This window comes from Phocoena sinus, chromosome 8 (genome assembly GCF_008692025.1).
Source record: "Phocoena sinus isolate mPhoSin1 chromosome 8, mPhoSin1.pri, whole genome shotgun sequence".
Taxonomy (NCBI): Eukaryota; Metazoa; Chordata; class Mammalia; order Artiodactyla; family Phocoenidae; genus Phocoena; species Phocoena sinus.
Window position 1 is genome coordinate 84,553,126 of NC_045770.1, and position 16,317 is coordinate 84,569,442.

The 16,317-nt window shown below is 36.9% G+C and overlaps 1 protein-coding gene across 1 annotated transcript in view; it reads right to left on the bottom strand.

Moving 5' to 3' along the window:
• The window catches only part of CCDC73 (coiled-coil domain containing 73), a 142,449-nt gene extending 131,708 nt beyond the window's left edge, over positions 1 to 10,741 (bottom strand). Inside the window, exon 1 of the mRNA XM_032640053.1 lies at positions 10,472 to 10,741. Coding sequence (XP_032495944.1) covers positions 10,472 to 10,486 — 15 coding nt within the window. The 5' untranslated portion in view covers positions 10,487 to 10,741. The remainder of the gene's footprint in view (positions 1 to 10,471) is intronic.
• Between the last annotated feature and the right edge of the window lie 5,576 nt (positions 10,742 to 16,317).

Below are 16,317 nucleotides of genomic sequence, written 5' to 3' on the forward strand. Positions count from 1 at the left end.
GAAGGGTTGGGGCAAAAGATGAAAGAAAGTTAAATCCTCATCTTCCATTATGGAAAGTCATTTAATAATGCCTAACTGGAAAATGAAGAAATAGTAGTGATAAGTATATTATTTAGAGCTCTGGAAGTAAATGTATAAAGAATCAGCTAAAATAGTTTAAAGTAGTTGCTCTGGAGAGTTGGAAATGGCAGGGGAGATTACTGTTTTTCTGAACAAACCTTGTAAAAGTTTTTTGATTCTTTCCATTACATGAACGCATAACTTTGATAAAAGTAAACACTAAATTTTTAAAATTTGGATTCAAAATTACATAATATCATAGTTAAAACAATACTAATATAAATAACATCAGAAAAAACATTGAAAGAAAATACAACAAAATGTTAACTGCAGTTGTCTTTCAGTTATCAAGGTATGAGTTTTCCCCTTCATTCTGCTTTCTACGAAGAGTATACATAACTTCTATAATGAAGGAAAAAACTTTACTGTGTATGTTTTAAGTTGGTACAGAATTACGTCAGTTGAGAATCCTTAGAGAGATATAAAATCAGTTTAGTTGCAAGCAGCAATTCTTATCATGAAAGAGAATAGAAAAGAACAGAATAGGTTAGATTAGAATATATCAGCAATCTTCACACGAGGGAAATTTCATAAAACTTTTGTTTTAATTATATGTAAATGTAAACACATGTATGTGTACTGGATCATGATGTGAAATGTATTTTTTACCAAGAGTCCAGAAAAAGTTTTCACAGTATGAATATAGCCAGCTTGATAAAGTGAGAAATGCACAGTTTTGAAGATCTGTGATAAAATGTAGATTTTTATTATGTATTTTGAAAACGACATATCCATCTTTGCAGATTCCTCTAAGAATCCCCAACAGGGCTTCCCTGGTGGCGCAGTGGTTGAGAGTCTGCCTGCCGATGCAGGGGACGCGGGTTCGTGCCCCGGTCCAGGAAGATCCCACATGCCGCGGAGCAGCTGGGCCTGTGAGCCATGGCCGCTGAGCCTGCGCGTCCGGAGCCTGTGCTCCACAACGGGAGAGGCCACAACAGTGAGAGGCCCGTGTAGCGCAAAAAAAAAAAAAAAAAAAAAAAAAAAAAAAGAATCCCCAACAGATGTGGATGTGGGTTCAAATTCTGTCTCCTCTTACCTACCGTGTGACTCCTCTGAGTTTCAGTTTCCTCATCTATAAACAGGGATAATTATTTCACAGGATGTGAGGATTAAATGAGGTAATATATTAAAGTCCTGGCATATAGTAAGGGTTCAACAGCCAATGAACAAGAAATGAGAATGCTTTTATGTACAAAAATACCTTTCTGGTCAGAGACACGTAATATTTAATTTGAGATTTCATCCACATTTTACTCTTTTTTCAATTTTTTTTTTAATTGGAGTATAGTTGCTTTACTGTATTTTACTTTTTTTTTTTTTTTTTGCGGTACGCGGGCCTCTCACTGCTGTGGCCTCTCCCCATGGCTCACAGGTCCAGCTGCTCCGCAGCATGTGGGATCCTCCCGGACTCGGGCATGAACCCGCGTCCCCTGCATCGGCAGATGGACTCTCAACTACTGCGCCACCAGGGAAGCCCTACTGTATTTTACTCTTAACAGATCAAAACATTCTCACATTTCAATACTGTTTTTATTATCTAAAAATGCATATGGCTTCCCTATTTTGAACCACAATTTGAATAGTTAAACTCAAACAATGATTCCATATAGGAAAGCAGTCATTAAAAAATGCTGACTGTATCTTTTTGTTGTTGTTGTTGTTGTTGTTTTTGATTTTTTTTGGCGGTATGTGGGCCTCTCACTGTTGTGGCCTCTCCCATTGCGGAGCACAGGCTCCGGACGCGCAGGCTCAGTGGCCATGGCTCACGGGCCCAGCTGCTCCGCGGCATGTGGGATCTTCCCAGACCGGGGCACGAACCCGTGTCCCCTGCATCGGCAGGCGGACTCTCAACCGCTGCGCCACCAGGGAAGCCCTGACTGTATCTTTATTTTTAACGTTTGGCATCAAAGTGTTACCAACAAACTCTTGTAAATAGTTCATTTATAGTAATTTATAATAATAAATTTATTATTTATAATATTTATAAATACTTATAATAAATATACTTATAAAACATAGTTATGACATTTATATTATTTCTATTTCATTATTAACATATAGTTAAGTAAAGTCAATATAATATTATAAAATGCTTAAAGCATTACCTCAGCATTCACCATATAATTCAGAATTTTTAAAGTATTGCAGTTTTTTTTAAAAAAGAGATTTTTTTTCAGAAGCACATAATAAAAAATCTATATTTTACCACAATTTAAGAGCTCTAAAGGCTTTTTTATCTTTGAAAGTATTTATTAAAAATTACACTTTAAATACTCTACAGAAGAAAGTAAGTTAGCCTATAGTCCTGATAGGGGTCAGAGTAATAACACAAAATGGACAAATTACACTGTCATTCTACTTAAATTATTTAAGTTATTTAATTTGACCTGTAGATAGTCTCTTGTCTTCTCATCATGCCTGACTTTTAAGTGGGAGGTCTTCATTCATGATGATCCTTTAATAGAAGCAAAGCTTTCTCCATTTAACCCATGCTGTTATCAATCATGTACAGGGATAAATGAGCCTGTAAAATTTTGCCAGTATCACAAATGACACTGTGACCTGAGGCCAACATCTTTATTTGCTTCTCCAGTGATTCACTTCAGCAGATATTAACCAATTTTATAATCCATGAAAGGCAAAATTAAAGGACACCATCCATAAAACAGAATAATTCCTATCAGCAACAAAGTGATGTGTGTATTATCTTATAAATTATATGGCCATACAGTGTGGTAATGTAATGAAGTAAAGATGGTAATAATCAAATGCCTAGGGCAATCGCTAATATGCATTTAATCACACAGCATGAAGCCATTTGTCACTACAGTTGAATGAATGTGTACATAAAATACATGAGTCACGTCCTTATTGTTATACTATAACTGCATCAATTTCACACTATCATTTCACATAATAACAACTGGTAGGCTTTGACATTAGCTAAAACATTCAGATTATAAACAAAATCATCAAAAATCATTTTACATATATAATAAAGATTTGATTTTTCAGTTACTAGAACTTCTCAAGAATTTTTCCCCAAAAATTCTTTGTTAAAGAGCTCTAAATTCCAAGTTTCCTTTTTTTTTCCTTAAATAGCCCATAAGTTAGTTTTTCATATTGCTTTTTATTCTTGGAAATACTCTTATGACTTGAACTCAATGCTAAATCAGTTTTATAAGCATGTCTCCTTCATAAGTAATTATTAATATATTTGAGTGTAAAATATGGATGACATGTCACAAAAAGTGAACCCTTATGTAAAAAATTGTATTCATTAATCACACACAAGCTGGTGTATGTGTAGACTGAAAAACATTGAGAAAAAATTACCGAAGCAGGATTTAAAAATATATAATCACTGTTTAATTATCTGATCTTGGATTGCTATAAGATTCATTGGAAAATCACCTTAACTCCATCAGGACCGTTTATAACAGTATGATAACAGTATAATAAACATTACATTTCCTACAGTGTATCCCCTCTAAAAGTGAAGAACCAAAGGTTTGTTTTTTTTTTTTAATTATTAATTTATTTATTTTTGGCTGTGTTGGGTCCTCGTTGCTGCGCGCGGGCTTTCTTTAGTTGCGGCAAGCGGGGGCTACTCTTCATTGCAGCGCTTAGGCTTCTCATGGCAGTGGCTTCTCTTGTTGAGGAGCACAGGCTCTAGGCATGCAGGCTTCAGTAGTTGTGGTGCACGGGCTTAGTTGCCCCGCGGCATGTGGGATCTTTCTGGACCAGGGATCGAACCGGTGTCCCTCATTGGCAGGAGGATTCTTTACCACTGTGCCACGAGGGAAGCCCCCAAAGGGTTTTTTTTTTTTCCCCAAAGGGTTTTTTATATTCCACTTAGCACAGTGCCAAACGGGAACTGATTAAATTTGCATTCACATTCTATCTTGTATTAGCAATAGTTATGTGTTAGCTGTTACATTTTAAGTAGTGAGACTAGTGGCCAAGTCTCATTCTTTTTTTTTTTTTTTTAGATTTAAAAGCATTTAATGACATAGCATATATTTAACAGATAGGGCAAAAGTTGACAGGTACAGGTCCTATGACTGAGCATGGGCCTGAGTGACCACCTCACCGCTCACGCCCATACTGCCTCATACAATAAATTACTAAAGTCAGGCAGTCAATTAATTTTTGTTGCGTTGCATTGCATGTTGCACTGAAAGTGTTTCTTGTAACTGTGCTTGTATCTTAAGAGATATTAAGATGACTACATTTTATAATAAGGTATATTAAGAAAGATTCTGTAACACTAGGAAGACCTAGGGAAGAACAATTATGTAATGAAGAAAAAATGGAAAAAGTGCCCCACATATAGATTTTTTAAATTAGACTTCTTACATATAGTAAACAGTGATATAATTAAATATCAGTATATCTCTCTGTTCAAGAAACTGCAAGTGATACAAATGTGAGTTAATGGTCTTTACCTTCAAAGTCGAGAAATGTAAAGCATTTATTCAAATAAGTGTAATCCCAGACATGATAACACTAGGCATGATAAAAAAGACGTGATAGATAAAAAAGGGTTCTCTAAGGGTTCAGAGTTCAAAGCACACAGTGACTGAGCCTCATTTGTTCACCTATAAAATAAGGATGCTAAACTAAATTTAAATTTTAATTTGACTGCTAATTTGTAAATATCCTGTCTTGTTACCCAAATAGTTATAAGTGCAATAGCAAACTGAAGCAGATGGTGTCTAGTGCTAGTTCTAGCAGTAAATTTCTGATTTAATTAACCTTCGGAGAAGAGATTTAGACTATTGAGGAATTCAAGAAATAGTTCATGGAGGAGGATTCTGAGATATACCATGAGCAAGGGGAAATCAAATTTGGCTGAAGGATAGGAGGGTAGTTCTTACTGACACAAATCGATTTGGAAAGTAGGAGGTTGTTGATGAGCAGTTTTCACAAAATGATATGTTAAGTGAGATATAAGGTAGTAGTTTAAGGTCATAAGTGATCAAGGAAAAGTAGGGGACAGAAGAGAAGAAATTCAAACATTTTACATTTTATAGAAAAAAGCCAGTAAAGATCATGTGATTAAACATGAAGAGAGAGATTTGAAGAAGTGAGGTCTGAGAGAATGATTAGCCTTCAGAAAAAAAGGGAACAACTCTCCTTTCTTTCTTAGAAATTAGAGTGAAGAATAAGATCAAGGGCCAAGATACAAAGATTTTTGAGATTCCAGAGAGGAACAGGACATTATAACATTGTAGACCTGATCTTGTTCAATAAATTTCAAAATACCAGAACTAAGGAGAATCTTAAAGCCTGAAAATATTAATGTAAATAAATAAAGGAAACCAAAAAAAATTCATTCATTAAACAAACATTTGTTGAGCCCCTTCTATATTCAAAATGTAATGATTGAAAAAAAATAGAGACCTTGTCCTCAAGGAACTAACTCTGGTAGAAAGCTACAGATATATACAGATAATTATAATACAATGTGGTTAAGTGTAATGGTAGAGATCTCTCCTACAGCGTATTATGGTATCAGGAAGAAGGGGCTTCTAAAACAGAAAGGGAAGATCAAGGAAGGCTTGAGAAGGTCAGAGACTTCCTAAGGGAGGTGAGTTTTAGGTTGAGACTTAAAAATCTTTAAAGTTAAGAAATTAGCAAAGTGGAAAATGAGGTGAGGGCATTTTAGAGGGGAAAAACCTCATAAGCAAAGACAAATGGATGAAACATCATTTTCTATAAGGAACTAAAAACAGTTTAAGGATATTAGAGTCTAACATGTAAAGCTGGGAGATGATGGGATGAGGCTTGAGAAGCAGGCACATCTTGAGGATCTTTCATGCCATGTTAAGGAGCTTGAACTGATTAATACCTTCACACATTCTGCTCTCATATAGAATCCCTTCCTCTACCTTTTCTGTTTAAACATATTTAAAAATCAGATCAAATTCCATATCCTCCATGAAACTTTCTTATGAATCCATCTGACACCAACTGCTCCTTTTCTGAACTGTACTTGCTGCCCATATCATATGATTAGTACCTTATTGTGCATACTGCCTGTTCTTACTGTCTAATTCACATAATCTTGTACTTTATTACATCAACTGATAATGCTGCCATAGAAGTTATTTTTCTTTAACTGTTTTAGTTTATAGGTTTCTTTATTTTTTAAGTTAATTATTTTTAATTTTTATTTATTTATTTTTTGGCTGCATTGGGTCTTGCTTGTTGCACATGGGCTTTCTCTAGCTGCGGCGAGCAGGGGCTACTCTTCATTGCAGTGCGCGGGCTTCTCATTGCAGTGGCTTCTCTTGTTGAGGAGCACGGGCTCTAGGTGCGTGAGTTTCAGTAGCTGTGGCGCACGAGCTCAGTAGTTGTGGCTCGCGGGCTTAGCTGCTCCGCGGCATGTGGGATCTCCCCAGACCAAGGATCAAACCCATGTCCCCTGCATCAGCAGGCATATTCTTAACCACTGCTCCACCAGGGAAGTCCCTAGTTTATAGGTTTCTTAAGCTCCAGTGGGAAATTCACTGTGGGAACACTTGATAAGTATTGCTCTAAATTTTCTATAAATTATGTGTAATTACTAAAACACCGAGTTTCTCACAGAAAATGTTTTACACTATTATGAGTAAAACATTCTCTATTCACATTTGGTAAAATCTTTGTCAAACTTCTCCTCGATTTAAGAAAAGGAGTAGGGATTTCATATACAAATTTTATAAAGTTAGAAATACCTAAATTCTAAAATTGAATGGTCTGAGATGTGTGAAGGAAATGAGAGAACTGGAAATTCTCTCCCTATGGATCATTATGGAACCAAACATGAAATAAACTATTAAAGGTACCATAAATTCAACTAATCTAAAGCAACACAACAGAGATCTCTGGATCAAATATATAACCGCTGATTTTGTCCAGCTTATAAATAAAATGTAGAAAATCCTTTAAGCATTTCTTAAACACTTATAACCTTTAACTAAACTCCAAATGTTTCCAAATATGAAACACAAATTGCCAAAATGTCTTAATACGGTTGACTCTAACACACCTGGAAATTTACTGCTCATTGAATTTAAACTGAAAATAAAAGTTTTAGTTTATATGAAATTAATCAGTGCCAGAGAATTTCATAAAGACTTTTCTTATTATTAACAGAAAGTTTCCATGGGTCAGAAGAAAACTAAGAAGCTAAAAGTCTTTCTGACATATTTCTCTGCCATGTATATTAGCAAATAGGATAAATGACTTACGAAAATTAAGTGAATAATTTACAATAAAAATTTTCAATTGAAATGCATACATTACAACAAAAACATTTTTGCCCTAATTATCAATATGATCGTTTCCCAAAGTGTATTCTAACAGGCACAAGAACCACAAGATCTAAAAATAGGTTTCATGGTCAAATAAATCTGGGAAACACTGCACACTAACTCCCCATCTCAGAGATTAACAATACCATTAGCAGAGGTAGAACCTGTTTAACTTTAAACCGAATTTCCCAAGTTTATCTTGACTGTGGAACACTTTTTTGATAATTCACAAGGCCAACTAATATTCTGGGGAACATGTGTGCCAAAAAATGTATTTTGGAGAATTCTAACAATAAAATTGTTCCTGTGTTCTTACTTTGCTAGTGGCCTGAATTGATTATAAAGGATACCTTCCCAACAAGAAACACTGTGTTAATTCAACTATTACCAGGACTAATAAAATAATAAATATCAACAAAGATATTTACCATTTTAAAAAAGACTGGAAAAAAATAAAATAGAAAATATAAGAGTATATTGCTCATACTAAAGGTAAGTATTGCCTCATGTGTATTTATTTTAGTATTTTATTTCAGGTGTATATACATATGATTATACTGGCCTGCATATAAAATGTAATTTTTAATGTGGGATATAATCAGAAAATTTAAGAACGCTATCAGTTCCAAAAAGTTGGGTTAAACAGGTTCCTTTTCTGCAGGATTTCTGAGAGCCTTTAATGAATCTCCAAGAGCATTTCTGGTCACAGGAACCTTTTTTTATTGAAGCATCTCCCAAGACTGGTGCTCCTTGGAACACAATTTAGGAAATACTGCCTTTTGGAAACCATGCACCCCCAACTGTCTTGAGGCACATTATATAAAACCAATGTTCAGTTCTCACCTCTTTCAGAATATCCAGATTTCTCATTTTAACTGTTGGTTCTTCACTATTTGGTCAAACTTACAATAACTTTAATTTGACTAGCAAGAAGTAGCAGTTAAACACCTGTATTCCAATTCTGGCTCTACCACTCATTGGCTGTGTAGTTTATCAGCCTTGTAGTTTATCGGCCTTGCATTATTATTTAATCTCTTTCCCACAGCTTCCTCGTATGATATAAGAATAATGAAAATACTTATGTCAGAGGGTTTTGGATTTGTTTTTTAGGATTAAATGAAATAATATGCATAAAGTACTTAGTCCAGTGTCTGGCATTCAGCATATGATAGGTATCTACTACAATCAGAATATCACTATTATAGCAAGAGGAAATATGAAATCCATAGTCAAAGCTAAAGAAACTGAAAAACACCATGCTGCCACCCAGTGGGCACTATAAGAACTGATGCTAGTATATGTATAGGTATAGGTATAGCCGGTTCACTTTGTCATAAAGCAGAAACTAAAACACCATTGTAAAGTAATTATACTCCAATAAAGATGTTAAAAATTTTCTTAATTTAAACAAATTTAAAAACTGATACTAGTTCCTGATAATATGGTATAAAATTTAAAATATTCTCTCAAGTTACATTAGCACACTTTATAAATCATCAAGTGGGGAATATAATTTTTTAAAATTCACTAACTACTCCAAACGAACCCTGAAACCAGGGAAGGTTATCATAAACACTCAAATTGGCTAAAGAAATGGCTAGCGAAGAAAACTGTGAAGGCCTGCAGTATAAATTCCACCTACATAGCATTTGCTGATTTTCAGGTTGGAATCTTTCAGCAAGGGTTTTTCCTTCAAGGTACAAAACAAACACAGCCATAGACATTTATCACAACCAAGACAAAATAGCAAACAATCAAAATCAAAGGATTAAAAAAAATAATCAAAGGATTTCACTAATCTAAGGGGAAGATTGTTAGTGGAATATTCACATTTTCTTTCTAAATGAACTACACTGCTCTTTTTTTTTTCTGGCCACAACAGGCGGCATGCAAGATCTTCGTTCACCAACGGGGGATCGAACCTATGCCCCTCTACATTCTAAGCACAGAGTCTTAACCACTGGACCGCCAGGGCAGTCCCCTAAATGAACTATACTGATTATAAAGGTTCCCATAAACGCCCTGAGAGTCATCACTGACTATGTCCAAAAGCAAAGCTAAGTGGCAGATTAAGACAATAACATGAGTAATTTAAATCTACAATTCATGGGGAGGGGGAAGGGTAAGCTGTGACAAAGTGAGAGAGTGGCATGGACATATATAATACTACCAAACGTGAAATAGATAGCTAGTGGGAAGCAGCCGCATAGCACAGGGAGATCAGCTAGGTGGTTTGTGACCACCTAGAGGGGTGGGATAAGGAGGGTGGGAGGGAGGGAGGGAGATGCAAGAGGGAAGAGATATGGGAACATACTGTATATGTATAACTGATTCACTTTGTTACAAAGCAGAAACTAACACACCATTGTAAAGCAATTATACTCCAATAAAGATGTTTAAAAAAGGGCTTCCCTGGTGGCGCAGTGGTTGAGAGTCCGCCTGCCGATGCAGGGGACACGGGTTCGTGCCCCGGTCCGGGAAAATCCCTCATGCCGCGGAGCGGCTGGGCCCGTGAGCCATGGCCGCTGAGCCTGCGCATCCGGAGCCTGTGCTCCGCAACGGGAGAGGCCGCAACAGTGAGTGGCCGTATACCGCAAAAAAAAAAAAAAATTAAAAAATTAAAAATCTACAATTCAGCATCATCAGGATGAGGTCAGTCATTTAATAACCAGGGAGATTCCATTCCAGTTTGCTTGTGCAAGGCACTTCAGAATAAAATAACCCTAAGAATAAAGAAAAAAACTTTCCTTGAGAATGTACACGCTTCGGTAACTGCTCATAGCCCTAGAAGGATTTTTGCACTATACTTTAAACGTTCCACCAAGTAACATCCACCAAAGAAAATCGAGACTCACCAGTCACAGTCTGAAATGTTAGAAACTTCGAGCACCAGACTCATTCGAAATTTTTCACAAGAATGACCAACATGATTACATTTATTCAAAACGCGAATGCGAGGTTTAAAAACAAAACAAGTCTAAAGCACAAGTATAGGATGGACGCGTCTGCGCTTCCCTATGACGAACAGACAAGACACACACATTACTAACCCGCAGCTTTGACATCGTTTTCAGGAAAAGGCACGAGAAGCCCAAAGAGAGGGAGGTCCGAGGGTGCCGGCCTCTCCCTGATCCGGTGAGCGGAAGATTTTAGACGCCACCAACGCACAGTCAGGGGACGGACGAGGGGGCAAGTCAGCCCCTGAGCAGCCAGAGATGCAGGTCAAACTCTTAAATGGACCCTGGAGGAAAACAATCTGGACTGCTTCTAAACGGTCACCCGCAAGCTACTGACTGCTCTGAGTTACCTCAGCCAAAGGACTCCGGAGCCCCGCTGCCCTCGCGCTTCCGGTTCACCTTTCCCACCCCTAGGGCACTTCCGGTTTTCAGGCGTTTGGAACCCTAGTCGAGCGTGGGTGGGGAATCTTGAGCACCTGGGGCAATATGATTGTGGTTTTTTTGGTTTTTGTTTGGGTTTTTCTTTACAATAATGCTCCTGGAAAGTTGTCTCTGGATGTTCGATGCTTTTCTCTGTTTACTTTCAGTATTGGTTTATATATCCATGTTAAAAAAAAAATCCTTCGGATTCTGCAGAGTGTGTGTTTGAGAGTGAATGGTTCACAGCTGACAAGTATCCAACAGAACCAGCTGTACAGGAGATTGATGAGCGGCAGCCATGGCTACATGATCTCAAGTTTTCAATGAGACCTCCTAAGTAGGAAAAACAAACAAACTTTGGAAGGATAAAGAAAATAGGAGCAATAGGAACTGCAAATGGGGACAGGAGAGAGAGGGAGGCCTCACTGAATATCGTTTTGTATTTTTATGTTTGAATCGTATGAAAGTGTTATGCATGCAAAAAATTAAACGTTGATTTTTTTTTTAATGAAATAATTAAGAGAAAAACTGTACATCTAATCACACTGATGATCACACCTATTACGGCACCTAACTAATATAGAATGCAACATGTCTCAGGCCTCCTACATAGTTTTTGCTCTGCTACCAAAATCTGAAAGAAATTGTCCATGTCCTCAAAATTTTAACCATATTTGCAAGTAAAAGTCTATCTGGAACTTTCTTTTAACTCCCTCACTTCCTTCAGGTGTTTGCCCAAATGTCACCATATTATCCCTGACTACCCTAAATAAAACAGTTACACACATACACATATTCTACTACCCTCTCCCTTGCTTTTTTATATAAACAGTGCCCCTGAGATGAAACTTCACAATAGACTGTACTAAATGGTACCTACTGCGCTTCTGCAAGTTCTTGAGTTTGTTTTGTTTTGCTGGCGGAGCCACGTGGCTGGCTTGTGGGATCTTAGTTCCCCCACCTGGAAACCCAGGCCACTGCCGTGAAAGGCGAAGTCCTAACCGCTGGACCGCCAGGGAATTCCACCCTCTCCCCCCCCCCCCCCACACACACACACTTTATTCTCTATAACACAATCACCATCTAACATGGTATATTTGTTTATTGCCTATATCCTAAAACATAAGCTCCATGTAGTCAGAGACTAGTTTTTTCACTTTCTTTTGTCTTTTTTTTAAACTGAAGTATAGTTGACATATGATATTATATGTTATGGGTGTACAACATAGTGATTCACAATTTTTAAAGGTTATACTCCATTTATAGTTATTATAAAATATTGGCTATATTCCCTGTGTATTACAATATATCCTTGTATCTTATTTACTTTATACATAACAGTTTGTACCTCTTAATCCCTTACTCCTATCTTGCTTCTCCCCGCTTCCCTCTCCCCAATGGTAACCACTAATTTGTCCTCTATATCTGAGAGTCTGTTTCTTTTTGTTATATTCAGTAGTTTGTTGTATTTTTTAGATTCCATATATAAATGATATCATACAGTATTTGTCTTTCTCCGTCTGACTTATTTCACTAAGCATAACACCCTTCAAGTCCATCCACGTTGCTGCAAGCGGCAAAATTTCATTCTTTTTTATGCATGAGTAGTATTCCATTGTGTATATATACCACAACTTCTTTATCCATTCATCTATTGATGGACATTTAGGATGCTTCCATACCTTGACAATGGTAAATAACAATGCTATGAACACTGGGGTTCGTGTATCTGTTCAAACTAGTGCTTCGGTTTTTCGTGGATATATACCCAGGAGTGGAATCGCTGGGTCATATGGTAGTTCTGTTTTTAGTTTTCTGCGAAACCTTCATACTGTTTTCCAAAGTGGCTGCACCAATTTACACTCCAACCAACAGTGTATGAGGGTTCCCTTTTCTCCACATCCTCATCAACATTTGTTATTTGTCTTCTTTTTGATGATAGCCATTCTGACAGGTGTGAGGTAATATCTCACTGTGCTTCTGATTTGCATTTTCCTGATGATTAGCAATGTTGAGCATATTTTCATATGCCTGTTAGTCATCTACATGTCCTCTTTAGAAAAATATCTATTCAGGTCTTCTGTCTATTTTTTTATCAGATTGTTTGTTTTTTCAATGTTGAGTTGTACTTTGGAATGTTAACCCCTTATCAGTCATATCATTTGTAAATTTTTTCTCCCATTCAGTAACTTGCCTTTTAATTTTGTCAATGGTTTTCTTTGCTGTGTAGCTTTTTTCACTTTTACATACCAAATTCTCAAAAAATGCCTCGCACATATGACAAATAAATGAATGGATAGAATATGACCTTTCAATATGGTATATGCTAACTATAGCAGCTATACTCTGATAATGACTAATATTTACTGTTAATTTACTATGTGTCATACAAAGAGCTAAGTGTTTTACATGCATTCTCTTGTTTTAGTCTCCACAACAGCACTATTATTATATACTTTTTGCACATTAAGAAACTAAGGTGTTCAACCATACACAAAAATAAACTCAAAATGGATTAAAGACCTAAATATAAGGCCAGACACTATAAAACTCTTAGAGGAAAACATAGGAAGAACACTCTATGACATAAATCACAGCATGATCCTTTTTGACCCACCTCCTAGAGAAACGGAAATAAAAACAAAAATAAACAAATGGGACCTAATGAAACTTAAACTTTTGCACAGCAAAGGAAACTACAAACAAGACAAAAAGACAACCCTCAGAATGGGAGAAAATATTTGCAAACGAAGCAACTGACAAAGGATTAATCTCCAAAATATACAAGCAGCTCATGCAGCTCAGTATCAAAAAAAACAAACAACCCAATCCAAAAATGGGCAGAAGACCTAAACAGACATTTCTCCAAAGAAGATATACAGATTGCCAACAAACACATAAAGGATGCTCAACATCACTAATCATTAGAGAAAGGCAAATCAAAACCACAATGAGGTATCACCTCACACCAGTCTGAATGGCCATCATCAAAAGATCTACAAACAGGGGCTTCCCTGGTGGCGCAGTGGTTGGGAGTCCTCCTGCCGATGCAGGGGACATGGATTCGTGCCCCGGTCCGGGAGGATCCCACATGCCGCAGAGCGGCTGGGCCCATGAGCCATGGCCGCTGAGCCTGCGCGTCCGGAGCCTGTGCTCCGCAACGGGAGAGGCCACAACAGTGAGAGGCCTGCATACCGCAGGGAAAAAAAAAAAGATCTACAAACAATAAATGCTGGAGAGGGTGTGGAGAAAAGGGAACCCTCCTGCACTGTTGGTGGGAATGTAAATTGGTACAGCCACTATGGAGAACAGTATGAAGTTTCCTTAAAAAACTAAAAATAGAACTACCATATGACCCAGCAATCCCACTACTGGGCATATACCCTGAGAAAACCATAATTCAAAAAGTGTCATGTACCACAATGTTCATTGCAGCACTATTTACAATAGCCAGGACATGGAAGCAACCTAAGTGCCCATCGACAGATGAATGGATAAAGAAGATGTGGCACATTTATACAATGGAATATTATTCAGCCATAAAAAAGAAACGAAATTGAGTTATTTGTAGTGAGGTGGATGGACCTAGAGTCTGTCATACAGAGTGAAGTAGATCAGAAAGAGAAAAACAAATACTGTATGCTAACACACATATATAGAATCTAAAAACAAAATGGTTCTGATGAACCTAGGGGCAGGACAGGAATAGAGACACAGATATAGAGAATGGACTTGAGGACACGGGGAGGGGGAAGGGTAAGCTGGGAAGAAGTAAGAGAGTGGCATGGACATATATACACTACCAAAAGTAAAATAGATAGCTAGTGGGAAGCAACTGCATGGCACAGGGAGATCAGCTCAGTGCTTTGTGACCACCTGGAGGGGTGGGATAAGGAGCGTGGGAGGGAGATGTAAGAGGGAGGGAATATGGGGATATATGTATGCATATAGCTGATTCACTTTGCTATACAGCAGAAACTAACACAACGCTGTAAAGCAATTATACTCCAATAAAGATGCTAAAAAAAAAAGAAACTAAGGTGTTCAGAGGTTAAGGAATTGAACTTAATGACCTCTGATCCCCTTATAATTCTATGCAAATGTCCCAATGGTTGGTAAATATAAAATATAACTTGTCCCTAGAAGAAATAGTTAAAGTAATTTTCAGAACTTTTTGCCACTTCTCCTTTTCTAAAATATTCATTATAGTTGTCTGGTTCAATGGAAAACACCTTGGTTCCAATTGAAGTGTCTATATTAAAACAAGAGTAGTTAATCACTTAAAAATAACCCATCATGGGCTTCTCTGGTGGCACAGTGGTAGAGAGTCCGCCTGCCGCTGCAGGTGACACGAGTTCGTGCCCTGGTCTGGGAGGATCCCACATGCCGCAGAGCGGCTGGGCCCGTGAGCCATGGCCGCTGAGCCTGCGCATCCGGAGGCTGTGCTCCGCAACGGGAGTGGCCACAACAGTGAGAGGACCGCGTACCGCAAAAAAAAAAATAATAATAACCCATCGTTATGTTAACAACAATTAACAATTAAAATTAGGCACATACTTTGACCCCATAATCCCATTCTTGAGATAACATTCCAAAGGGAATAATCAAATAGAGACAGGAGAAAGGAGAACAACAATTGTACAAAGGTGTTCATAGCAGTGCTATTTATAGTAATGAAAACTTTGAAATAATTATTCTGAAATGTTGGATATTTAGAAAATTACATAGTAATTAATATATTCAAACCCTTCATAACCTTTAAAAAATAAGTATATGTTTCAGTGCATAAAAATATAAGTAATCTCAAAGAACACAGCAATGGGTACACTGATTAAAACTACAAATATATCTTTGAATTCTGAGAAGGATAAGAGAAAACTTTAGCACAGTGTAACTTGCCAAGTTTAAATGTAAACTTACGGAATTTTTTAAATTATTAAAATATTTAACAAAACCTGGTAAATTCTAACACCTTATTCTTTTAAGTTATAACTATGTAGATTTGCCTTAAGTCAAAATTGGAATTTTCTTTTACATACAGTAAGAGAACTCATGAAATGACCATCCTTTTAGTTCCTCAAAGAGTTGCAGGTCAAAATAAACTTGAGATTTTTTTTACTCCTATTATATCAGCAATTTTTGTTGTTGAATTGTAACACTTGATGCCGGTGAAGTACGAGACTAAATCGGTCACTCATACCTTTGGTACCTTTATAAATAGCATACCCTTTTTGGAAAGCAATATGGTAATACACAGAAAAGCTATGAAAATATTATTTTTTTCCTCTCACTCCTCGGGGTTTATACTAAGGAAATAACATGTGAGAAAAAATATGTACACAGTGTTATTTATTGCAGCATTATCTATAATGGCATGAAATTGAAAATAACCTAAATATCATATTAAAGAATGAGTAAATTATAGTACACTAAAATTGAAGATTACACAAAAAATAATAGGGAAATTGTTGTGAGGGAACACCTTTCTATTATAATCATAACATTCTTATTGTATGTAA